The sequence below is a fragment of the Poecilia reticulata genome, linkage group LG1 (assembly GCF_000633615.1).
Source record: "Poecilia reticulata strain Guanapo linkage group LG1, Guppy_female_1.0+MT, whole genome shotgun sequence".
Lineage (NCBI taxonomy): Eukaryota > Metazoa > Chordata > Actinopteri > Cyprinodontiformes > Poeciliidae > Poecilia > Poecilia reticulata.
Genome location: NC_024331.1, coordinates 24,214,818 through 24,240,331, shown reverse-complemented (window position 1 = coordinate 24,240,331; position 25,514 = coordinate 24,214,818). Strand labels below are relative to the sequence as shown.

The following is a 25,514-nucleotide window of genomic DNA, read 5'->3' as shown; positions in this document are numbered from 1 at the left end:
GTCAACAACTCAGAGGCGGAAGTCAGAGCTCCGCTCAATGTTCCGGCTGAAACACGGTGCGCTAAATGATAAAACATAAATTAACGAAGCTTCGAGGCAGGTCAATTTTCCTCGAGGAATTTTAATAATCGAGGTACTCGAATCACTCGAGGAATCGTTTCAGCCCTACACTATACTAGTCTGTATGACATTAGTTATGAACTGAATGGATGAATGAATGAATCAGCAGTTCTTTTTATGCACAAAAACACATGAAACAATGTATGTTTTATATATGCAACTGAACTGTCTACTGCTATTTAGTGCAAGTAGTGCTAAGAACTTGTGTCTTCCTGTGTGCTATGCAAATGAGAGTGAGTCATCTAATACATGCACTGATGCTGTGCGCTTCATGTTTGTTCTTTTAAACTCAGTGATTAGCTGCTGCCCTATATGTCTGGAAAATTATCACAGGGCAGAAAAAGCCACTGGCCAAAAGAGACGCGTCTATTTTTAAAAGTGCACACACACCACCCTGTAAACCTCCCGCTTTCCTACGACGTACTCAGCAGCAAAATACTTTTTATTCTGTTGTTTGGTTATAAGCATAGCAACATCACAGACTAAATTTAGCTTAAGCTAATTTATAGGAAACTGCTGAAGTTTCCTTCATAGCTATAGTGAGAATGCATGAATATACATCACAGAACAAATGACGACATACACTGAGATGACCATGACCGATTTTTCCAATGAGACTAACTCCAAATCATTTATTCTTTTATGAAATACTTTACACAACCCGCTTTTGCCAACAGGGCAATATTACCCAGACTTCCTCTCCTGTGCTCTTTTCAGCTTACTCTTCAAGTGTTTTGTTCCAGGGACTGAAGATTTAAGATTTTTTTTTATTTTAAGTCCAGCTGTAGACTTGTGCATGTTAAGGTGACTGAGCTTTGTAAAATTAACTCATACATTAGCAATTAAATATTATTTAACACCTTGATCAACTTTTTAAATCAGACATTAAGAGATGTGGTTATGTGGTAAACCAGATAAATTTAGTATCTGTTAAGTGGAAACCACAACTCCACAGTGCGGCAGGTCAGGTGTTTATCTACCTTTTCAGACTTTCTTTAGAGCGCTTTGTTTCCATGGTTTATGAATATCCAGAAGTATGCTAATAGTTCTGTTTAATTACTTCTGCAACATATATTCATAGCAACACTGACATTCTAATATCATTGCAGAAAAAATGGTGAAAACATTTTGTAAATGAACTTCATGCTACGTTCCACCTTTCTTCCCACCCTCCACTATCCAAACCCAGTCAGATCTTACTTTCAGTCTGGATAAGGACATGTTTCTTTCTTTATTAAACTTGCATATAAAATATTGCCTGTGATGGCCTGGCGACCTGTCCAGGGGTTACCCCACCTCTCGCCGTTGATAATCGGAGACAGGCACCAGCATCCCTCCCAGCCCCAATGGGATAAGAGTGTAAGAAGATGGATGGATGGGTAAAATGTTGTTCTTTTCTGCCATTCTGCTATTTATAAAATAATACAACTATATCAGCTGGTGAATTAACTGAGCTTCCTTCTAGTAGACGTGGTGCTTATAGCTTTAAAACAGTTATCTTAATAGTCAAGTTTATTTGTATAGTTCATTTCAGCAACAAGATGGATCAAAGTGCTAAAACATAAGAGCTCTCGGTAATGCTTATCGATTTAACACTGCATTAATCTCTGAGGGTTTCTAAAATTAGTCTTTGTAAGTGAGGAAGCAGCAGTTGTTTTTCAGCCAGCTGATGGTGTGCAGCCTCTGGTGGGGGAGTGACTCTGCTGCTGCTTCTGCTGCTGCTGCACAGTCAAAGAAATTTCCGGTTCCCTCAGCTTCTTCTCGGGCATCTTATTTAAATCATTTTTAACCATATAGGAGACATATGAGGGAATATGTTTGTGGCTTTGAAGGCATAACTTTGTAAAACCTTGGTGTACCCATGATATCCTGCCCACAGCCACTTGAGTTGAAATGTAGTATGCAATATAGGATAATTAACAGTTTGCAATGTCCAGAAAACTGTGCAACCAATGCACTAGTAAGACATTATACAGTATAGAGGTTCCAAGGTTGGGCTACAGTCTTGGTATCAGCAGTAGGACCTGCCAGCCGTATTATGCTTATTTATCTTAGACGTGATGCTCAGAACATGGACAGAAAGGTTGAGCTTTGGCAGAACTTGTCTGCGTTCTAGCAAGGGAAAAACTTAGATTCTTTAATGTCCATAAATATTTTGAAGTCTGTGCCATTCTGTGACTGTGTGAGTCTGTTTATTTTGCTCAAAGTGAATTGGTAGCTAATTGTAAATCTTGAGGTCGGGGTGTTGAGAGGGACTGTTCTTTGCAAGAAAGAGGAAGAGGAAGTCAGCAAGTTGTTTTTCTTGGACGATCGCTTGACCCGACAGAAAGATTTGTGTGTCTGCGTGTGTTTGTTTGCGTCTGGGCATTGTCTCTTTGACTTTCTTGTCAAGAAGCTCACCAAGTGGTCCTTGACCTTGTAGGAGCAGCATGTGGGGAGTTGGGTGTGATGTGTGTTTGTGTTCACACTCTTTGAAGTTTTCCACAACTTAACACGTTCCAAGCAGAAATATCAGTATACGTCACCAATATTTTATGCGACAAGACGAACACAAAGGAGAGGAATTGTTTTTTTTTTTTTTGTCATTTTAAGCTCCAACTCAGATTTACTGAATATAACCATGTATCCTTTTTGTTTTCTTCAGATCTCAACTATGCACATTTAGTGTTGGTATTTCATATAAAATTCCAATAAAACAAATTGGAAGTGTGCCATTGTAACTTGACAAAATGTGAAAAAGTTGGACTACTTTTGCAAGGCACTGAAGATGTGTGTGTTTGAGTCAAAGGTTGAAGAAGCTCTCTCTCTCTCTCTCTCTCTCTCATCATTTAGTTATACACTTAAGTTACACTTAAGTCAAATCTTAAGCACTGAGCTGAGAGAAGTTCATAGATATCAACACACTTAAGAGTGAGTGATCCTATTATTAGAGCGCTCTGAAGCAGTCTTCTTGAGATGCACTTGACGCATGAGACTCTCGGACTGAAGTGCTTATAGCCGCTGCGTGTAGAGAGTTCTCTCGTGTCCATTTCAGCAGACTCGCTGTGTTTGAAATGTAGCCTTCATGTGGGTTTGTGGATCCTTTTAATAAAGTCATTACAGCAATTACAACATAGCACTGGAGTGTGCTGTCTGTTTTCTCTCTGACCAAAGGAGCTATAAAAAAAAAAAAATTCTTCACTGTCAGCACGGCAGCAGAGGCAAAAGGGGAGAAGAAGAGTAGCTTGGGTATAGAAGGAACTAGAAAAAAAAATGAGAGAGCAACTCCATACGATTCACACATGGTGGCGGATGTCTGTTCTGTTCACTTGTTTTATTCTGACAGGCTGAAAACATTAAAAGTTGGAGGACCTGAGAGCAACAGAGACAGACGGAGGAAAGGGGAGGAGGGGAGAGGGAAGGAGCGAGGGTGGAAAGACGGGGACAGAGTGACTGAGTCGGGAGAAAGGGGAAGTCTTCTTGCAAAAAGAAAAGAGGGAGGGGAGGAAGGAGAGAAAAAGCGAGAGGTTACATGTGGCTATCTGAGGTAGCCGTTGAGTTATGGACCGAGACAGAATAGCTGGTAAGTTTTGACTCTTTCTATACTTCTTTTGCTCTTTTACAGCAGAGGAGGCAACTTCTCAGACATATGAAAGCTTAGCTCCAGATACCTCCCTTTTTGTGATTTTTTTTTTCATTATTTTGTGGTGAGACAGCTGTTCTGAGATGTGTGTGTGTGTGTGTCAGTTTCTCCTTCTCTCTCTGTATGTGATTCAGTGGGCAGCCGTAGCTACTGTAGGCTAGCTTTGAAATCACCCAGAATATTTCTGAACAGATACATGTGATGTGCTGTCAGAGTTAACTTCCCGAAATGACAAGTCTTAATCTCCCCGGGCTAAAGTGGCGCTTTGATTGTCAGCCTTGAAATCACAGATGACCCCCCCCCACACACACAGCTGGAGTCCACAGGCAGATACACAGAATCAAATCTTTATGCCATTATCACAAGCTTGGACATTTAAGATGAGGGGGATGATGACTTGACTTGTCAGATTACTTCTGGTCAGCCTCAGTTATTTTAAGTTGCGTAGGAGTGGAGTGACGCTCATGTGTCCTTGTATATATGGTGGAGATTTTAAACCAGCTCAAAACTCCTGAGTTAGAGAGCGTCAGACTTCACCTGAAGAATTGCATTTGCTATTTTTTTCTCACTCGCAGCACAAATCGTGTGTTGCTTTTCTTAGGTTTAGGGTGGAGGTCAGACTTTGGTGAGACGTTCCTCAGCTTTCTGCCCCTGCTGTCTGATTGCTACTGTGGAGTTTAAATGAAACTTGATGGTGTGCATCAGGGCGAATCGCAGGCAAACGGTTCCTGGTGTTTGTAGAGGCCGTTGGAGTCCTTTCTGGTTTGAGAAAACGATGTAACACGTGTGTTCATGTGTACTTTCAGGGAATTCCCATTCAGTATTTGATTTAGCATTAACCAGATCGACTGTTTGTACAAGGAGGCTTGGCTTCATTCTGACTTTTACTTGACTGCCAGTGAGAACTCTGGGCCTACTGCTGGGTGACTCTGTCCCAAGCCCCTGCAGACACTTTTATTTCCACTGGGTGGCACTGTTGCAGTGTTGTAATCTTCTCTCATGCAGCCCCTTATCTATACGTTCGATGGAATTTCCATGTGCATGATTTATAATCTGCAGACAGAGAGATATTTTTGTGTATGGGATGGGGAGGAATGCAGTAGGCTGACACTCTGATAGGAGATGAAGGTGGAGAACTGAATTATGGAGCTTTATTATTATTATTTTTTCCTCCATCAGAAAACACAGTAGTTAGGCATTGTTTCGCCTCTTGCTGCTTTTTATTTGCGGAAGCTGCACTCGGCCAAGGTTTCTTCCTGGTTTTTCAGGCTGAGCTGTGGACTTCTGTTTGAGCCTGTTGTCTTGGCAACAGCCGCAGAAGAAGCCCCATTTCATCTGGAGTTTTCCAGACAGAAGAACTAAGACCGTGTGGTATAAATGGGTTATTATACGCCTTTATTGAGCATGTGTCTGTGCCTCAGCCATCCAAAGCAGTCTCCTCTCAGTTTCCTTTTGTAATCTGTTGAAGATGAATTTAATACATTCAATACGACGAATCCTCTGACACATGTGACCCCACATGTGGCCAGCACATTGACTTGTTGAATCTGCTCATTGACAGTGCAGAAGATAAAAAAGATGATGGATATTTGTTGTTTGAAGTCGGGCCAATAAAACAGGAACTTATTGACGAGAGCAATTAAAGTATTTGCGTGGTCTGTTGAACATAAGTGAGGGAATGATTCAGCCCAGGATTCAGTGTTAGATCTAAAATTAGATTGGTTATTATTTTCAAAACAAATTAATACATTCCAATGGAGGAAATAAGTTAGTTAAAACCAGCTCACATCTGTTTGGAGACATGACATAAGACTGTGTTTGCACCAAAACACTGAAATGTTCGATTACTGTCTGCCCAAGTTCACTTAGAATAAAAACAGATAATTTATCACCAGCAATTTTCTAGACCTGCCATGGATTCTCGATGGGGTTTAGGCCTGAACTTTGACTGGGACATTTGAAAACACATGAAAAGGCTTTGATCTAAAACCCTTCATGTAGCGATTCTGGTGTGTTTGGGTTTAGGGATACGTCTATGTCGGTGTATTTAGGATGCTTGCATGTTTTCCCACTTTTAACAGCCATTTCTCCCATCTCCTTAGTTCAACTTCAATTACTTGTTTTCCCTCACAGCTGCACCCAGTTTATAATCAACCACCAGCTTCTTGTTCTGCAATCAACTGTCCTACATAAATATGTCCCAGTCAGTCAGATCTACTTGTTAACATCCTGTATGCCACCAGGCTGTTTCCCTCTGTCTCTCGTGTTTTGTAAGATTTTAGTTTTTCTTATTTTCATCTCCCAGCGTCCTTCAGGCATTTGTGCCCTGCAATTTATGACCATTCCAGCCGCAGTTGTTTGTTTAGGTTGCAGCTCAGTATCAAGTTTAGCGTAGTTGTGGCTCAGTGGGAAATATAATCATTTTCTAATTGCAAAGTGTTGGCTCAAATCAAAAATCCTCTCCTGCCAGAAGACCCTGTCCTTGCAAGACAATTAACCCCAAGTTATCTACTAATCTCTGTTGGTGTAGAGAAGTTTGTAAGTGAGTGAGGCTTGTGTTTTTTTTTTAAAGATATTTTCAGAAAATTATATTTTTAGCAAGAAATTAATAAGAATGTCTTAGCAAAAAAGTGAGTAAAAAACTGGATTCCAAGATTAGTCCAGCCTCTGTTTCTTCTAAACTCTGACTAACTTATTTATCCTTGATGATAAAAAGTCTCCCCACAGCATGATACTTCCACTGTGTTTTACCAAACATTTAAAAATTACACACATTGACTAATTATGTGAATTATGAAGGCAATTAGTTGCACTATATTTTATTTGGAGGCATCTGAATACAAAATACATGAAACACATCTAATATTTTTATTTGATCAATTAATATGCAATGGTCTATCCCAATAAATTACGCAGATGATTTTAATTGCGCTGTAACAAAATGTAAAACTTTTAAAGGGTTTTACATGTCAACTTTTTTTATATGCAACCAGAGATTTATTTTTCTTGCGACAAATGCCTTTTCATTCACATTAAGCGCAATATAAAGATCGAAGCACAGATATTGGAGAGACACGCTCTTGGCTTACGGATCGTTATGGTGAAGCTCAGATGGTTTTTGGGTTAGCACTTTGCCTGGAACTGATTCTGCAAAGCCAGCAGTGAAACCTGAAGAGAATGTGGTGGGATTTAAATAACCATTTATTAAATCTGCAGACAGATGGGAGGAAAATCACTCAGCATGCTGGGATATTAAGAGCAAAGAAAATCTTCACATAAAATAATAATAATAATAATAATAATAATAATAATAATAATAATAATAATAATAATAAAAGAAAATGTAAAACTCATTTCACTTATTAAGGTTCTGCTAACTGAAAATGACTTTTCAGCTCAATATAGATTAGAAAAAAATGGAAGTAAATTGAACTGAAACACATAATGGGGGAAATACTAAAACCCAAAGTGAAAATAAAACCAAGTACAACTTCACAGAGATCATTTTAGTTAGAGCTGATGCGCCGTAGCCGCCCTGGGCCTCAGGTCCTCACACCTTAAAGCGTTCGCCCTCCTAACCCCACCCACACTGATAAGCACACATGAACCTGAAGTCAGAGGAAATTAAGGAAATCACTCAGCTCTCCATGTTCCATAAATGAAGTGTACAGGATATCCTCAATGAGTAAACGCCCTGCAGTTCTCCTCCTACTGCCCTCCTCATATCTCTCTTCACATTGTTCCTCTGATCATTATTCAGTCGTGATAACTTAGGGAACCAGTAAAACAGCCAGTGCAGCGAGTGACGGAAGCTGACAGGGGAAGCTCCACCTACAGGCATCCTGCCGGGGAGAGCTACTGACAGGTGATGTTGGAAACAAAGATCGGTCAAGAGGAGGCAGAAACGGCTCATAAATGTGCTCTTATGGTCAGTTTTACTTAAAAAGGAACAAAGGAATAAGAGGCAAAGTTTTTCTTAGCATTTTTTATGATAGTCAACCGCTTGTAAAGTCCTTGGGTAAATCTTAGAGTTGTTTGGTATGGAAGTGCCTGTAATTCTGTAATAATTTTGACTTTTAATGTAAAATTAAAAGAAAAATAGTTATCAGAAATTATTGCTTCATTGATGATTGCAGCCTTTTATTTCAAAACGAGTTTTTGCAGTCTTGTGCAAGCAATCTGAAAGGAATATTTGGATCTGCAAGAGCTACAAAAGCAAAATAATGTGTCTTTTTTTATTGGAATTAACATTAAAATACAATTTATTAAAGAACTTTTGAAGCCTTCATGGACACTGATGCTCCTGTCACAACTGGTTTTCATTTTTAAATTCCCAATAGTTAATAATTGCCCGTATTAATGCTAATGGAAATAATGGTTTGGATCAAAGTCAAACGTCAGCCATCATGTAGCATTGTTGGTCCAAATGGAATTCACTGTTTAAGTAAATCTTTTAGGATATACTTAAATTTAGCTGAGTGTTACATGTAGCTGCCTTTTCAATCTAAACCTATCGGTTAAATACGTTAAATTAAATTTTAATGCTAGCCACTAGTTAGATGCAGAGGTAATGTTGGGATCTAAACTGAGCCACTGTGTTGTCTTTTGCTTAAATCCTAAATAAAACAGACTGAATGCAATATATTATTGCAAAATCCTCCTCAACACTGTCAGAATTGCATTAAGCACTAACTTATGTTTTCTGTTTTTTCAAGATAAGATGTATGTTGTCGTTATTAAAAGAAGCATTAAAATGCAAAAAAGAGACCATTTTAAGGCTGAAACTTTAAAAAATGCAAAGTGAAAAAATAAAAATTCTGTTTTTTTACTTGTTTTTCCATTGATCCCAGAGATTTACTCATTCTGATACAAAGAACGCTGCAGTGCTTTCACTCAATACCTGTTTTTTCTAGGAATCTTGAGGAGAAATATTTTAATAGTAATTTCATGAAAGAGCTGCCGTAGATTGGAGGTAAAAAAAAAAAAAAACAACTTTGAAAAAAAAATTGTTTCTGAATGTTTCTGGGTAAAAAAAAAAAAAAAAAGTAACCTTTAAATGAATCCAAAGACCTCTGTGTTTACTGGGCTATTTCAAGGGAACAGACACACAAACACGCCCGTTTCCAGTCACAGTTAAGAAACCGCACATGTGTACAGGCTCACATTAAAGTACAGTTACTCACAGAGTAAATGCACACGCACACACAAACAGGAACAAATGCCTCAGAGGCTGTTTTAGCTCACTACAACTGAGACTTGTGGTATGGAAGCATATGTTTTACAGAACGTTGCACTGGCTTGTGAAAATAAAAGCACTCCCCTCTGGTGCATTCTTATACGCATATATAATCAAACACAAAGCGCAACATATGGTAGGCATCACAGGCATAACAGTTCTGTTCATTTAAGTAGAAAGTGTGCAGCAAAAACCCTCCAAAATTAAATTATTTGGATTCGATCTGCATGTCCGTCATATATGTAAAGATTGCACATTATGAAAATAAGAGGGGTCAATTAATTTAGCCTGCAATGCATTATATAAAGAGTGACTAAAGCAACTTCTAATTTGAAAAATAACTACAAATCTTTTGCATAATTTTTGTTTTGCAAAGCTTAGAAATTTGGTAGTGACACCTGCTGGCCAGACAGAAACAACTGCTCCGATCATTTTGATGCTTAGTGGTTTATCAGATTTTTGTTTTGGCTCAGTGGAGCTCAGATCAATTCATTTAAAATCAAATGACAACATGGAATCATCTCTGCACCTGACATAATACTGGTCGGTCTAATTCAGATTTGGTTGCATTCAATCAGCCACATTCACATCAATCCAACACCAAAGTTTAATTTGACTTAAATCAAATTCATGTCCAAAGAAATACATAAAAAATGTTAATATTTTATGAAAGCTGCATATCTTCTTGAGTCTTTGCTCTTTATGCGATCCCAGTTGATCTATTTTAAGAGAAATGAATCTCCATCAGAACATCTGTCTGCTTCGTTTTGGCTGAAGGTTCAAGAGGCACAGACTATCTTTTGCTGCATTTGCACCTTCTGACAACATACATTTCATAAATGCTTTAAAAAATTTATATTTTTTTAAATCAATATCGTATGTGTAAGGACTCGATGTTCTGACATTAGACTTATTTCTTTGGCAGGAGAAAAGGATGGACATCAGCTAGAAAGATTCATTTTAGAAGATGTAATTCAAAAACGGTAAAATACGTAAAGGTCTTTGGATTGGGTAACGAGGACAGGGAGCGTGAAATAAGAAACAGGCCTGAAGTGGAAGAATCCAGCACTGAATACAATACAAATCAAGAGTTTAAATACATGAAATGAGGGTGGATAGTGACAAAAGAACAAGATGAACTAATCAGAAGAAATGTCTGGGGAAAAGCTAGGAAACTGAGAGAGAAGATGAATTAACACAGAAAGAGCTGAACTTAGACTCAAAGAAGAAGAAACATGAAAAAAATATAAGAAAATATATCCAAATGTACCAATAAGGAACACAAGAGTCCTCTGGTTTCTGGTTGGAGGAGACGCACACTAAGACCACACAAGCAAAGATTTATGATTCTCTGCAGTTTACGTCTGAAATGGGTTATTTACCATGTCCCAAAGCTAAGGTAATAAATGATACAATGTCATGTCTTTCAGTTTTATCCTCTCTTAGAGGATTCACTGCCATTTTGCACAGTTTTATTTCAGCAGTGCTCTTGCAGCAAAAGAGAGCCTTGAGAGGGCCTGTGCTTAGGGGCTTACATTATTCCTAATGTAGCATATTGTTGAAGCTGTTGCTGGTCAGGAACTTTAAACCATTATTATACTGACAAGATTATTTTAGCTCCATATTTTGTACTTTACTTTTCATTTTTGCAAGTCAGAGAATTTTTTCTTTCTTTTTTTAGAATAAAAGAACCTAATCTAACCTAAGGCTCTCTGTGAGAAATGTGTTTGTCTGTTTTGGAAAGGGTCATTGTAATTTACTTAGCTCACATACTTTCAAAAGCTTTGGCTGTAAAATGTGATGATATTAGCCTTCTGAGGAAACAGAGTGAGAGACATCCATTAAATAATAACTTTGTTGTAGTGCAGCTGGGACTGCAGACAATCAATAAAGCTCTTGGCTGCAATAACCTGCCAAGAGAATGAAGAAGTTAAAAGTTATTAAAAATAATGGTGCGCAACAACATGACGTGCGACAGGGAAGTGTGGACGTTTTGTGGTTGTTGGTTTAACATCCCAGGTTCGGTCCAATACTCGGCTGTGTAAATGTGCAAATTGCTTTGTTAAATCCCACAGGGAGGCAGATCAGTCAATGAGCAACTGTAGCTGTCTCCTGTGGTGTCATTGTTTCCAAAATTGTTTGCACTTTACAAAGTATTTTGGTAGCTCTCCTGTGTTTAAATTCATCTACACTTCGTCAGCGTCTGCCAGGGGTCACAGATGTCAAGAATTTGCCTCGGTGAAGTCATTTTTGCTGGGTTTAATGAACCCGCACGCTCCGTGTGCCACGCACTGTTCTTTGTCCAGACACACCTTCAGAGAAGCTGCATTAGGTGAGCAGACTGGCTCAGAAACACACAGCAGTATTCTGTATTCTCGGTGACCTCTGAGGTGTTGGGGTCAGGGGCCTCCGAGGTGCTTACTATTCTGTTTATGCCCATAAGAACGGAGCTTTTCATTCAGGTGGGATTCTCAGTGAGTTTTCCAGACCCTGTTTAAGGCCTTTTAGCTGATGCCGTTGACACTGAAAAACTGGATGTGATCTGGGTCATGACATCCATTGTGTTACAAATGTCTGTTGAGTGTGTAGAAAGGAAAATATCAGTTCCCTGTGGTGCGCACACACACACACGCACGCACACACACACATGGCTTAGGCTTATTTCAAACACTTTTTGAAGACATTTACCATTGAAATGTAACCCATCATCAATATATTTTCTTCACAAATCTCCTTTTTCTCTGATGACAAACAGGATGTTGTGGAAAACTATTCATTGATTGTATCTCTACTTCCTAAGATGTGTGGATAAAGAACATAGCAGTGTGTTAAATTGGGATTTGTTGAAAACTTTTAGGGGCTGCACAGTGGCGCAGTTGGTAGAGCTGTTGCCTTGCAGCAAGAAGGTTCTGGGTTCAATTCCCGGCCCAGGTCTTTCTGCATGGAGTTTGCATGTTCTCCCTGTGCATGCGTGGGTACTCCGGTTTCCTCCCACAGTCCAAAAACATGACTGTCAGGTTAATTGGTCTGTCTAAATTGCCCCTAGGTGTGAGTGTGTGTGTGCATGGTTGTGTGTCCTGTGTGTATCTGTGTCGCCCTGCAACAGACTGGCAACCTGTCCAGGGTGACCCCACCTCTCACCCGGAACATTAGCTGGAGATGGGCACCAGCAACCCTCCCGACCCCACTAAGGACAAGGGTGAAAGAAAAAGGATGGATGGAAGGATGGATGAAAACTTTTAATATCTCCTAACTCTAATTATTCCATCAACACAGTTTTAACAATGTTTCATTTTTCACTTCAAGAATTTATCATGAAACCTGCAGAAACAGTTTCAAGGATGAGCCATGAAACCATGGCGGCACATCAACCACAAGGTTTTCATCTCTGCCATAAACGTGCTGCAGTTTTGGGTTACATCGTCTGATGTCCATGACAAACTCAGAATCTCCCCCCACCCCCATTTTTTTAAAAACTGAGTCACAGAGGACAGGTTAATAGGAGAATCATCTACAGATTGACTAGATGAGATGAGACACTGTCAGCAGCTAATGAAAAACTCAGACTGACCCGTCTGGCACCGTTCTTTCTTTTTAGGGATGCTCGGTTTCATCGTCATCAAGTCGCCTTCGTTGCTTCCATCTAAATGCTTTGAGCTGCTGTCATGTGATTGACTGAGCCACTTCTTATATCAACAAATATCTAGGCAGGTTTACCTAATGAAGTACCTGATGAGTGTAGTTCACTCTCTAAAAGCAAAATGCCACAGCCAGTTTATTTATTTGTTTTGCTGTTTTCATCATTTATCAAGATTTACAGAAATCCGGCACCAGAGATGCTAGATTGCAGAGAGTGGAGCATTGCTCAGTATGGCTAATTTGTAGGAATAGTAAGACTATTTGTGTTTATATCAGTGTTATTTTCGTTCACACTTCTTCTGAGACGTGAGAAGACCGTAGGTTTCAGGTTTGGTAACAAAAAAAAAACACATGAAGGCGTTTGGTGAAGAAGAGGACAAGGGTTGGCTGACATTACCCTCATCTCTGTTTTATCAGGGTTATTTTCTGACTCAAACGTGTGATGATGAACTCTTCCCTCCATCTGACCTTCCTTGCATTCTCTATCTGATTTGTACGCTGGAGGTAAAATATCGGTCATAGGTGAAAATGCTTCGGGGTCCACAGGGTTTAATAACAACAACAAATTCCCTTGAAGCTTTGCTTCTTTGAGTTGATTCTGGTTGCTTTGCTTGCAGTCTTTACTGCCCCTTTGTTTTTATTCGACTTGTGCAGCTGCTGAAATGCACCTCTGACTGTTTGACGGAAGTTATTCTTTTCCTCCAACAGGTCAGCTCGATTCTCTACGACGGTGGGCTGAACTGGTGTCTTTTCTGATCGTAATTCATTTCAGTTGCTCTTTCACTGTTTAAAAGCTTGACAAAGAAATCAGAACTGAAAGCCTGTTAAGTTGAAAAGAGTCTCGGGTTATCAGGGCGTCTGTCCACATGAGCGCCTGTGTGTGCACGTAGGAGTGTGTGGGGAGCAGGGGACACACTCATGCATAGGACACTAGAGGAGGGGAATGTGTGTGTGTGTGTGTGTGCACGTGTGTGTGTGTGTTGCTACAGGGAGGAGGAGAAGAGAGGAGGCTCGCCTTTTCCCCTCACTCTGACGCGCGTGTGCAGCAACAGAGCAAACTTAGTGGAAACGCTGCTCCCTTCACTGAGAGCTGTGGGCTAAGTCGTGTTTTGTATCGGGTCTATTTTTGAGTTTCTGCAGAATCAAGAGGGAACCACTTCAAGAGGAAAAAAAAAAGATTTTTGTGAAAGTTTAAGCCAGGAAAAAAAAACAAAAAAAAAAAAAAACATGTCTGATGCTGGAGTAAACCCGCACTTGGAGGGAATTATTTCAGATTTTGAAGGTTTGTCATTTATTTTCTCTGTTTTTTTCTCAGACCCAGAGTTTGTCCTGGCCGTTTTATAGTGAGCGCCAGCATCTGTCAGATGGTGTCCACAATCTTTCCACCATACAGACTTGAACTCGCAGGGTTCAAGTCTGTATGGTGTCTTACTTGTGTTTTTACAAGAGTGGTTGTTAGCCTGTCAAAAATAGGGCGGTGGGTAAACGCTCGCCAAATCAGCCTGTCATCTGTTGTTGATTATCCTAGAGAGTAACGTCAATAACAGAAACAGACACAGCATTTGCCTTCACTTCAGTGTGTTAAAACACCTGCATGTAGCGCATAAGACATTTGTCCTACTCTTTTCCCTGTTTGTTTGTCTGGTGCATCTGTTCCCTTTGTCCTATTTTCCTCTTGTATTCTGTCATCCTTCCTTCTCTCGGCCTTCCTTTCCTGTTTCTGCTGCTGTCAGTACCTCCAGCTGCTGCCCGGCCTGCTGCGTTTGACGTCACGGCCTGATGACGCCGACTATACTCACGAAGCTGGTTAGGGTTCAACAATGAGAAGAGCTCTGATTCAGTGCCTTGCAAAAGTATTTGTGCGTCTTTAACTCCTACATGTATTGTCACAAAACAAAATATGACACGATGAAGCGGAGCGTCGATTTGAATTGACAGGAAAGTAATACGGGTACATTTTTCAGCAATGGACCAACTTCTATGCGCTTTAAAAACTTTTGTATTGTTGTTTCTAAATGTATATGAACTTATTTCCTTTGCATTAGTTGAGGTCTGACAGCACTGCATCGTTTTCATTGTTGTAACCATTTCTCATTTTCTGCAAATAAAAACTACATTTTTGCTTGGATTTTCAGAGACAGTAGTTCATAGAATAAAAGAACGACGTTCATTTTACTCAAACATTTGCCTTTAATAAGCAAAATCAGAGAAACTGATCATTTTAAGTGGCCTCAATTTTTTTGGAACTGTATATTTTTTAGAAGGTAGCTTAATTTTCATTTAGTTCAAGCTAAGCAGTGTCTGTTACATTCAGTGTTTGATGACGTGAATTATGATCTGATTTGTTCAGTTCAGATCAAAGTAATAATTTACTAACTCGAGGTAACCTGTTGTAGCTCTTTGTCCTTTTACTCTGTCTGGTTCTCTGCTTTCTTCCTGTTGCAAATGTGTGATGCTCTATCACTTCCATTTTTTCCAAGTGATATGAGTGGAGATGCTATTCAGGCAAAAGAAAAACAAAACATAAGCTTTATCACATTATAATGTGTAAATGAACTCTAATTATATATTCATCATGTTTGTAGAATACACATATTTATCAAGTTATAACGAAAAAGTTCGCCCTCTTACAATAGCACTATCACAACAATATACAAACACAAAAATTATTTTTAGAATAACATGATACATTTCATGATTAGATTTAGGGGTGCACCGACTGCAGTTTTCTGCAATCTTTTACGAAGCCTAACTTACAGACTCCGATTTTAGCCGATACCATTTTTTGGACTGAAATGTTACTCAATATATCAAGTAAGTTGGTGAAGTGGTAACAGTGGGGTGAATATTGTAAATGGGCAGATATGACCTGGTCAGCCGGTTTGTCAGTCAAAGCTCTCTCACGGGAGAAAAGAAAAGCACAGTGGTTGATTTTTAGACTTTTGCTGAGGCAGATCAGCTTCACATGTAAAAATCGGCTGATCAGCCATCTCCCAAAATCAAGGAAATCGGCACCGATAAATCGGTGCAACCCTAATTAGATTACAATATATATTAACCATATAAGATGATGATGGCGCAGAAAAGTAGTTGGGAAAATGTTTCATCTATTGGAACTAATTACGTTTATCTAATGTCTGGATGTTAATGAGAGGCTGAGGATTTTCTGAAACTTAAAGAGGGATGGTATAATGCATTTTAAAGGCACATTTAGTCATTTTATAGCATTTATGTCAATTTCAGTTCTTCTGATATCAAAAATATCATCATAGCCTGTCTCTTTAAGAACCTCCTACCAGCTGCTGCTCCATGAAAAGCTGTAACCCAGTAAATAAACACATCTGAATAAGTTAGCATGAGAGCATGTGTGTTTTTCTTTTGGTTGTCAGGTTCCTCATATGTTGGGCATGTTCTGATCAAGCTTATTGTTTGTGTGTTGTTTTTTTTCACTAAACACCTATATCTCATTACTCTTCCATATTGCCCAGACCTGTGGGGAATCATGCAGTAAACCTGACAGAGTAAGGTTTACTGCGCTGCTCCTGGGCAGCACTCACACCCGTCACCGTCAGTGGAGGGAAGTGTTTTTGACAGTGCACCATTAAGGTTTTTCTTACCCAGAAAAACACCATAGCTTGAAACTTCATCGTTTACTGTTTGGCCTTGTCCTGTCAGTGGCGAGGGTCGGTTGTGTTTTTCTGTGCGTGACCACAGATTTTTCTACTCTGTGAGAACTGACAGCGTCTAAAGCCCCACTATGCATGAAACAGTTTTATATAACTGGTGTCTGACACAGAGTTACTGTCCTAATCAGTTGACTTATTGCATGTGGCTACAAAACCAAATTTTCTCAAGGATATAGGCAGTGAAGTATACCCAGCCATTTAGGAAAATTGCATTGGCTGCTTGATATGCACATTCTTTATTAAATAATCTACTGAATTGGCTTTCTGAGGGTTATTTTGTTAAATTGTTTAATAGCGCTGTCACATAGTGTAAGTTGTTCACATGGTTTATTAGTGGCTTGACCCCATGTTTTCTCCAGCTAATGATATAGCTGTGGGTTTTATTCTCACTTAGACCTTCATTGCTTTTCTTCCCTATTTTGTAATTTTCTTGTAAAAATCACTGGTTTCCTAATCGCTTCCTGTTTTAAATGCATACTCAGCACTTGACTCACGCGGTCCAGACTAAAATCTTGATGTCTCAACAATGCAGAGACACAAACTATTTGTATAGTTGTTATGATACGGTGTTGTTTATGAAATGACAGGAACACACTGGCTGTCGAGCGGCTAACCTCAGGCTAGCAACCTTATAATAGTTAAATTATACTCTGTTTTACATTATGAAACATTATAATGTTGTGTTTTTGCTGATTAATTACAAAATTTAGTAGGTGTTCATTTGAAATGTCTAAACGTCTGTATCATAATTTATTTAAAAAAGGGACAAGGCACATTAAATTTGTCTATTTCTGTCATGTAAGATTTAGCCATAGAGACTGATTTTCATTTCCACTGAAGGTTGATATTAGTATAAAAATATATATTAAAATGGAAAAGATGACTTTATCATAACTTTAATATGTTATACATTATATCCAATATGCGATGTACTTTAAAAGCAGTAGGAATAATTATTGTTTCCATCTTTTATTTAAAATTAATGAGATATTAGACATTTTAATACAATTTTTATGCATATACAAGGAGTCCCATACATAGTCCCAGTTTATTTATTTAATTTCTGGTAAACTAAGGAAAAGCATGTTTTTGGTAAGCTCAGTCTGGCCACAGATTGCACAATTTTTGCCTAATGCATGTGTCACAGTGTCTTAGCCGTCTTATATAATTTGCTGACCAAGTTTGGCAGAAAAGCTTATTGTCTGGTGAGAGCTAAACGTAGCCACAACCTTGGATTCCCCCATAGCAATCATGTAACAAAATGGAAAGCAACGAGTTAGACGGACACAGTCCAGTGGCAGAGTGGACTTAAATACAAGCTGCACATTTATTATTAGGCTTAACTGGCAACATATTCATAAAAATGAAATGGCAGGATTATAAAGTTCTTGGACAAGGAACAGATTCCCTTCAAGTTAATAAAAAAAATTAAAGCGTGACAAAATGAGTGTTACTGTATTCGTGAATGACTTCTTTTTTTTCTAAAATATGTTTCTGGAAATTGCGGCCTTTATTGAACACTCAATTTACAGGAAATATGGTGCAGAGAGACCAGGAATCGAACCCAGAACAATCAGGTTGAGGGTTGAACACAGTGCAGTAACAACTGAGCCACTCAGCACCCTATAAGTAATGCTTTAGTGGTTTTACCTGCAATGCTAGTAAAACCATCGTGTAAAAGGACATGTTTCACTTTCTCACTTCATGTTGTGACCTTTTCAATAAGTAAGAGTGCAAAAGCAGTGAAATGAAGACATTTTTTTTTTAAATAGGCTTCAAAACCTGCTTGAGTTCAATTGCAGCACTGCTTGAGTATTAGCAGCTGCTGCATGCTTAATATGGTTAAACTCTCTTTTTGTGGCATTCCTTAATCAGAAACATTCTTCTTTTTCAACTCCAGTTTATTTCAAACATGAGTATAAATTACAGAAACCAATGAAAAAGAAAGTATAATCAAACAAAGAAAGCAAGTCACATAGAGTCTAATCTCATTCAAAACAGAAAATGATTAAAATGATTTAGATTTTGCTTAACTCAAACAGACAAGGTATTAATCTTATTCTTTATACATAACAGTCCTGCAGTTAAAAATGGCTGTAATGGTTATTAAAGATAGAAACACAATAGGGTTTATTGTAAAATCTGGATGCAAAATGACTTGCTTTATAGAAGAAATTAAAAATGTAACTGCTTCCTTGTAAAACAAAAAAAATAGCTGCCCTCATTTCTACTGTGTCCTTTACTTCATTTCAATCTTTTGAGCTTCAAACACAGAATGAGGTAGAAATATTAGTCTTTGTGAAACTGTGTTTCTTATTTTCAAGGACTTGCTTTAAAAGTGTTTTTTTATACTTGTTCAGATGTTCATCTCCAAATTTCTAATCCTAAATTTCATGCTGGCAAAAAATGTTTTTGTTTTATTTTCACTGGTCTCTTTTTGTAGCTTTTTCCTGCTTTCAAGTTAGACTCTGGGTTTTTGTTTTTGTTGTTTTAAAGGAATCTCTCACTCCTCTGGAATTATTCTTATTTATTTTTTTTCCAAAACTATTAATTAGTGTAACTGAATAAAAGCAATTTGACTTTGAATTCAACATCCTTACGATTTTGCTCTTTTGCCTTTCTTATCTCGTTTGATTATTGATTAATCCTGAGACCAGGACATTATTCATGTGTTCAGTGGGCAAAAGGTGGGGTGAACCTTGCATTACAAATGAGAGAAATTATCCACATCCTCACAACTAAGGGAAACTTAAATTCAGCAGACCAGTCTTTGGAGCACGGGAGGTAATTGGAGAACTCTGAGAAAACCCACAGAGACTTAACGAGTGCATGTAAACTCCATGCAGAGTCTCCTGCTGAGATCCAAACCTGCAACAATTTAGAGTTAACTGAGACAACAGGGTCGTCCTCCTCTCTCTTTAATATATTCTCAAATTAGTGCATGTAATGCACTAATTTTTACAAAACACATTTGTAAAAAAAAAAAAACTTGTTAGTATTTGGTAGTATTTTTTTTGTTGACTGTGCTTTTCATGCAGCTGTTTGCATTCTGGTCTAAAGACAGCTAGATTATTTTATTGCTTGCAGTAGACTGTAAATTATAAAAAAAAAAAACTAAAGGAAAAACTGTCTCATATCTGAAAATCAGATTAGTTTCCCCTATTAATTTGCGGGGAGACAGTTGAAATGTTATTGTGTCTAGTTCTTAACCAACAAAGACACTTTTGGTTTAAAACTGAGAGGCTGGGTCAAACCTCCCTCTCCTGTGGGTGTAGAAATGTTTAAAAATAAACATGTTCTCGTTATACATACATAGTTTTCACAAGCATTTTGAACGCAACTCTACAAGTAAACATGAGCACATGTGTTGCAGGCGCACCGCAGGCCAGAAACAGATCAGATAATCAGCACTGTGTTTTGAACTGAAGGAAACTTTCTTAGGGTGTGTGTGTGTGTGTGTGTGTGTGTGTGTGTGTGTGTGCGTGTGCGTGTGTGTGTGTGTGTGTGCGTGTGTGTGCGTGCGTGCGCGTGTGTGTGTGTGCGTGTGTGTGGTCTAACTTGTGTATAATTACGATGCCAGCTCTTGGCCACTGGCTGTGCTCCTCTACTTTTCAATGGAAGTCAGATTCAAGCTGACTTTCAGCCCAATGAAATCTTCCCAGGGGGTAATTCCATCCCTCCGTATTTGCGTCTTGGACAGTGCAGCTATTTCCTCGCATAAACCAAGAGCAGGGAAGATGCATAAAAGTAAAAACAGCGAGTCATGGAAATTCTTTGTTCCTACGACTGGAGGTGGAGGACATTTGGATGACTGTCTGCTTTAGAACATGGAGCGAAACACTTTAAGCTGTTCCATGTAAAAGTGTGGAAGTAAATATTATATTGCACCACACATGTAGCAACCAAGTCATATCACAACAATGCATGGAATAAACTCTAAAATGCAACGAAGGCCTGGATGTGTTTATGGGTGAAATGAAATCAGAGCATGATTTAATTATTTCTGCTTATTGTTTCTTTCCAGCTTCAAACCTCAAGTATTAATTCTTTGACATTTTAACTAATGCTTAGTAGGAAAATGCTATCAAGTGGAAAAAAATTGGAAGTCACTCAGTTCTTGATGAAGAAATGTTAAAATTTTGATGCCTAATATATATATTTGATTTATTTCTGGCATTGTTCTTTTTCTATTTTTTTGTATGTACTGTCTGTTTCAAGTCATCCCAGCATCCCAAGGGAAATGCACCGAGGTCTTGACTAAGCCCAGGGCTTTCTATTTCATAATTTTCATCCACTCTGTGGTGGATCAAATTAGAAATTTTGGATCAATGTCATTTTGCACGTTCCAATTCTTGAGATTGTCCTATATTTTCCTAAACCCCCCTCTGATGAACAATACAATTTATGGTAGATTCTACATTGGTCCTGCTGCAGCAAAGCATCCCCAAACCATGACACCCTCACCGCCATGCTTTACATTTGCTATGAGATTATTTTCCTAGATTTAAGCAAGACATGTCCCCTGTTCTCCATTTTGGACAAAAACCGCAGAAGGCCTGGTCTTTGTTTATGTTCTCTTTGTGACTCTTTAGTCTGGAATTGCATTTCTTTTAGGAAGCAAATGTTTCTTCCTTCCACATCACCCAAGGAAGTGTTTGTCTCTGTCTAATTGTAGAAGTGTGCGCCTTCATATTCACAGCAACAAGTCTCTGCTGTAGATCTCATGGTGACATTTAAAATTTTTTTAAATAACTTATATGAACATTTGTGCTCTAATTTCAGTTTAAGCTTTGTTGAATTCCTTGAATTCCCTCCAGGCTGACAGTCTCCCAGCTCTTTATTTACTTTTAAACTCACTGCTATCATACTGTGCCAGTCAAATGCAGGTAAAGGAGGAATTACTGATCATAACTTAACAGATAGCTTAATAATGACTGTCTGACAACACTGTAAAATACCACTAAGGAAGAAACAGGAACTTAAAAAGGGAAAAAGAAATGATAAAAAAATAGTTCAATTCCAATTGAAGTTCAGTTCAGTTTATTTATATAGTGTCAGTTAAAAACAAATGGCATCTTAAGACACTGTACACACAAAAAAGTGAGTTCAATCCAGTGACTGAGAGCTGGAGAGTTGAATGCTGAACAAGGTGTCACAGGCATATTTGATCATGTTAGAAAAAAGGAAAACACATGCCGATTGGTATACAGTTTTTTCTTTGTTCTCCCCATGCAGCCCTGAAGAGGTCCTTCGAGGTGGAGGATGTTGACACTTCGTCCCATTCTTCGCCCGGCTCTCGCCGAGCCACCAACTCCCCTCTCCGTAACGCCATGTCTCCCACCAGTATCTACTACCGCGACCTTGGCAGTGCCGCCCCCGCAACCAACAACAACAACCTCAACTACTCCCAACCGCGGTCCATCATGGGCGGCGGTGGCTCCAGGACCCCTGAACCCGTGTCACGCCGTTCTGAGCTCTCCATTGACATCTCCTCCCCCAGCAAGCAGGTGGACAACATCACCAGCCCTGCCTCCTCGCGCTTTGCGAGCAACAACTCGCTGAAGCGCCCCGAAGTCTTGGGACACTCCAGGACCCCAGAGATGGGCCACAGGAGGGAGGTCACATTTGCCAAGACCCTCACTGAATCCCCGGTGATCCGCCGCAGCGAGGGCAACAACAACAACAACGGGATCATCCGAGCTCCTGAGCAGAACCACGCTCGCAAGTTTGAGTCGCTGAGTCTTGGTGATGTGCGTAGACCTGAAATCAACATCACTAAAGCTCCCCCAGAGAACAATGGCCACCACCCGGCTGTGCATCACCCTCACCACCCCAACCCACACCACAACACCATCGTCACCACCTTCCGCTGCTCCTCTCCCAATCACGCTGGACGCAAGTCTCCTAACCCTGACAGTAAGTCGGCGTAGTTGTATCTCAGTGCAACACATGCTTACTTTAGTTATATTCTTTTACTGTCCAATTCTGTCTTACCAAATGCAACTCCAAGCAGGATTTCTGACTTAACAAGAAGTCATTTTCTTTAATTGCTTTGCAGATAACTGTAAAACTGTGTTTTTTAGCAAAATTTTCTTTTTAAATAAGACAGAGCAGAAGCCATGAGTTAGTCAAAATGAAAAAAAACTGTGAAACATTTTAAACATTTGAAGTATGTCCTAAACTTAGGAGCTTTTGGAAAAACATCATTGTCAGTATTTACATCTGGTCAATTATGTATCTGTGACAGAAACACCATTATTTATAACGAAGCACTAATGCAGAAGACCCATACTTGGACCTATATCAGTGTAAATGTAACTACATACTGTTGTCCTCTACTTTCTGCTGGTATGTCACACTGAAAAATTAAGAAAACCTTTGAGGGCACGAATACCTTTTCAATGAACTGTTCTTGAAAATCTTTAGAACTAGTCCTGCCCCACATTCAATATCATCCCCTGCTTAACACATATGATCTTAAATTTCTTAGATCGTGACTAGAACATGCCATCTGAAAGCAGTTTTTAAGTTTTCGTTTTAGTTTTGTCCCATAAGTTAGTTCAGTAACCTCTCTTAGAAGATCAACACTAGCCTACCGCTATGGTGTGGCAACGTCTGCAGAGGAAAATCATTTAAACTGAGTGAAAGTGACTGTCTTCTAATCACATAAACCCAAGTCACATTCTCCTTTGGTGGAAGGACAGGCATCCTGCTGGTTTAACAATATTGCTTTTTCCAGAGTAGAGTTTCTTTGAACGTTCCCCCTTAAGTCCATAGCTGTTGGTGCACATCCATTCACACTACACTATAACTGACTGAACCAGTATTAGATATCGCACCAAGAAACCAGCCAACAACAGGAGCAGCTTGTCTGATTAATCGGATGTCTGCCTGTCTGCCAGTAATACAAGAAGCCGTGTCCTTGGAGAACCATCTGTCAGCAGTAAGAGAAGGCAGACTGACTGTCTGTATCTGTGGTTATTCATTTCTTTTGTTCATGGCATATTAAAGCTTGGGGGATTTTTGCGATGTGAGGAAAACCTCACATGGCAAAAACCAGCTTGGCGTGGCAGTTGAGCTCTTAATTAGAGTTATGATGGAAGTGAAATTATACATGTATGTAACTGAGAACAAAGACGTTTTCCCCTCTGGGTTGGATTAGTTCTGTTTGATTCTGTATGACAACATGATCCAATTACATGCAGAGTACAATTCCTTCTCAAAACCACACAACTGCATGTATTCCAGTGTGGAATACTTTCGAGTGCAGTTTACATGGCTTACAGATATGTGTGCCACGTTTTAATAACACATCGGCAAGTTTATATAACCCATATATAGTTTTGTGACACTTATACATCTTTTGTGGAATTATTTTGGTAATAAAAGTTAATTAAGTTCAAGTGTGTAAGATGTACAGATGTGAACAGGTGCGTTGACAGTCCTGGTAAAGATCTGAACAATCTGAAATTTGATTAGAAAAAAATAAATAAATGAATCAAACCCAGACCAAATATCTTAAGAAATACTATTTTTGTTCTCCTGTAACTCTTCAAAAAACTGTTGCACAGAAAGAGAGGAATCAATTTGCACAATCTATTCATAGCATCCAGAGTTTTGCCTTTCTCCTTTACTCTCTCCCATTCTGCCTATCCCACAAGTTTTCCAAATGATTTTTAATTGTCTAGTGTCTGTCTAACCATTTTGATCTTTGTCCATTTCCATTTTAATGTTAAAGTTCACCAAATTTGTGTTAGATATGCTGATGTTTCAAAGAGCTTCCCGGGTTTTTGGAAAAGAATCAGGCCGTCTCCATAACACATCTTCCATCATACCTAACATTGGACCTGATGCATTTCTCCACATATTCATCCTTTGTTTTACACCAAACCCATCAAGTGTTTGTTACTCAATCTGAGCCTCATTGATTCCAGCATTTTTTTTCTGGAACCATTCAATATAAAAACAGCAACCATTATATTAAATTGTTGTCGATATAATTACATTTCTATTATAATTGACGCCTTGAAATTGTCCTGTTTCTTTAAGAAACTCCTACTCTTTCAAACACTCCCCCTTCTGCATCTTATCATAACAATGCTCCTCCTTTATGCTGTTTAATTAAAACAGTTTTTAGGAGTGTTGAACTGATAAGAAGTTTGCATGATAAACTCAACACTGGAAACTCATGCATGAAATAATCAAAGCAACACAGGGAATGTTTTTCCCTGTTTTGGATGAGGGAATAACAAAAAAGAGTTTAAAAAAGTTGATTTTAGTAACACCCCCACTTTAAAGATTTTTTTATGTGTCTTTGTCATGCAGGGTTACACATTTTTCCGCATCTGTGTATGGAGTGATAGCATCATCCTGTTGAACAGTCCTGTAAACCAGAGGCTCATCTGGAGAGATGACTCTTACATCGTCACACTGATTTAGGCTTTTTATTTCTTTGTCCTTTCTACTATATGAAATAGGGAAGATATCCACCAGACCATTCCAATATTGTTTGATCATGTTAATCACTGCCAAAAGTAACATGTGAAATAAATGGCAGTAGCTGCTAGAGGAAAACTAGGTCTTTTTGAGATGCATTGCTATTAAATGCATTACTCAGGTATTTTTGTACTTACTTTATGATTAGATATAATCTCTTTCTGATTTTAGGCCATTTAACGTTTTGTACTCTTGGCAGGGTCACTCTATTATGTGTTTCCAGATGAAATAGCCCACTTTATCATTTAGCAGATGTTTTGTCTTCAGACTGTGAACAATGCGCCAATGTCTGGGTCTGTCGGTGTTCGCCGGCGCTGCAGTATGTCATGTTGTGTTCTGCCTGTTCGCTGTCTTTTGCAAGCAACTATAAATCTCTTATCTGTGTCTTTGCTGAGAGTTTGACACGACGCTCTTAGAGATTATTTAGGCTCTAGCTACTTACTGGTCCACAGGGAGGGGCCCAGTCAGGAGTCGAAATGAGTAGTGACCTGACTGGGGGTCCCATTGGCTAAAAACTCTAACCCAAGCATTTTTCAGGCATGAAACAATTACCTTCGTTTTCAATTTTAAAAGATATTCTGAAAAGTGTGGCATGCAATTGTATTTATCCGTTTTGAAGAATTCCCTTTCAATGCAGTCATGGCAGTAACCTTAGGTTATGTATATTTTAGCTTTCAGCGTGTTACTGAAATGTTTATGTTCAGGTTCATCTGAA

At 38.9% G+C, this 25,514-nt stretch overlaps 1 protein-coding gene across 3 annotated transcripts in view; it reads left to right on the top strand.

The window, feature by feature from the left end:
• The window catches only part of septin9b (septin 9b), a 79,448-nt gene that overhangs the window by 13,222 nt on the left and 40,712 nt on the right, over positions 1 to 25,514 (top strand). The window contains exons 1-2 of one of the 3 annotated variants that reach the window (XM_008414786.2): positions 3,585 to 3,682; positions 21,539 to 22,219. In XM_008414786.2, coding sequence (XP_008413008.1) covers positions 3,661 to 3,682; positions 21,539 to 22,219 — 703 coding nt within the window. In that variant the 5' untranslated portion in view covers positions 3,585 to 3,660. Of the gene's footprint in view, positions 1 to 3,584; positions 3,683 to 13,689; positions 13,900 to 21,538; positions 22,220 to 25,514 lie in introns of those variants that run through there. The other 2 variants (XM_008414768.2, XM_008414778.2) reach the window with 2 other exon arrangements.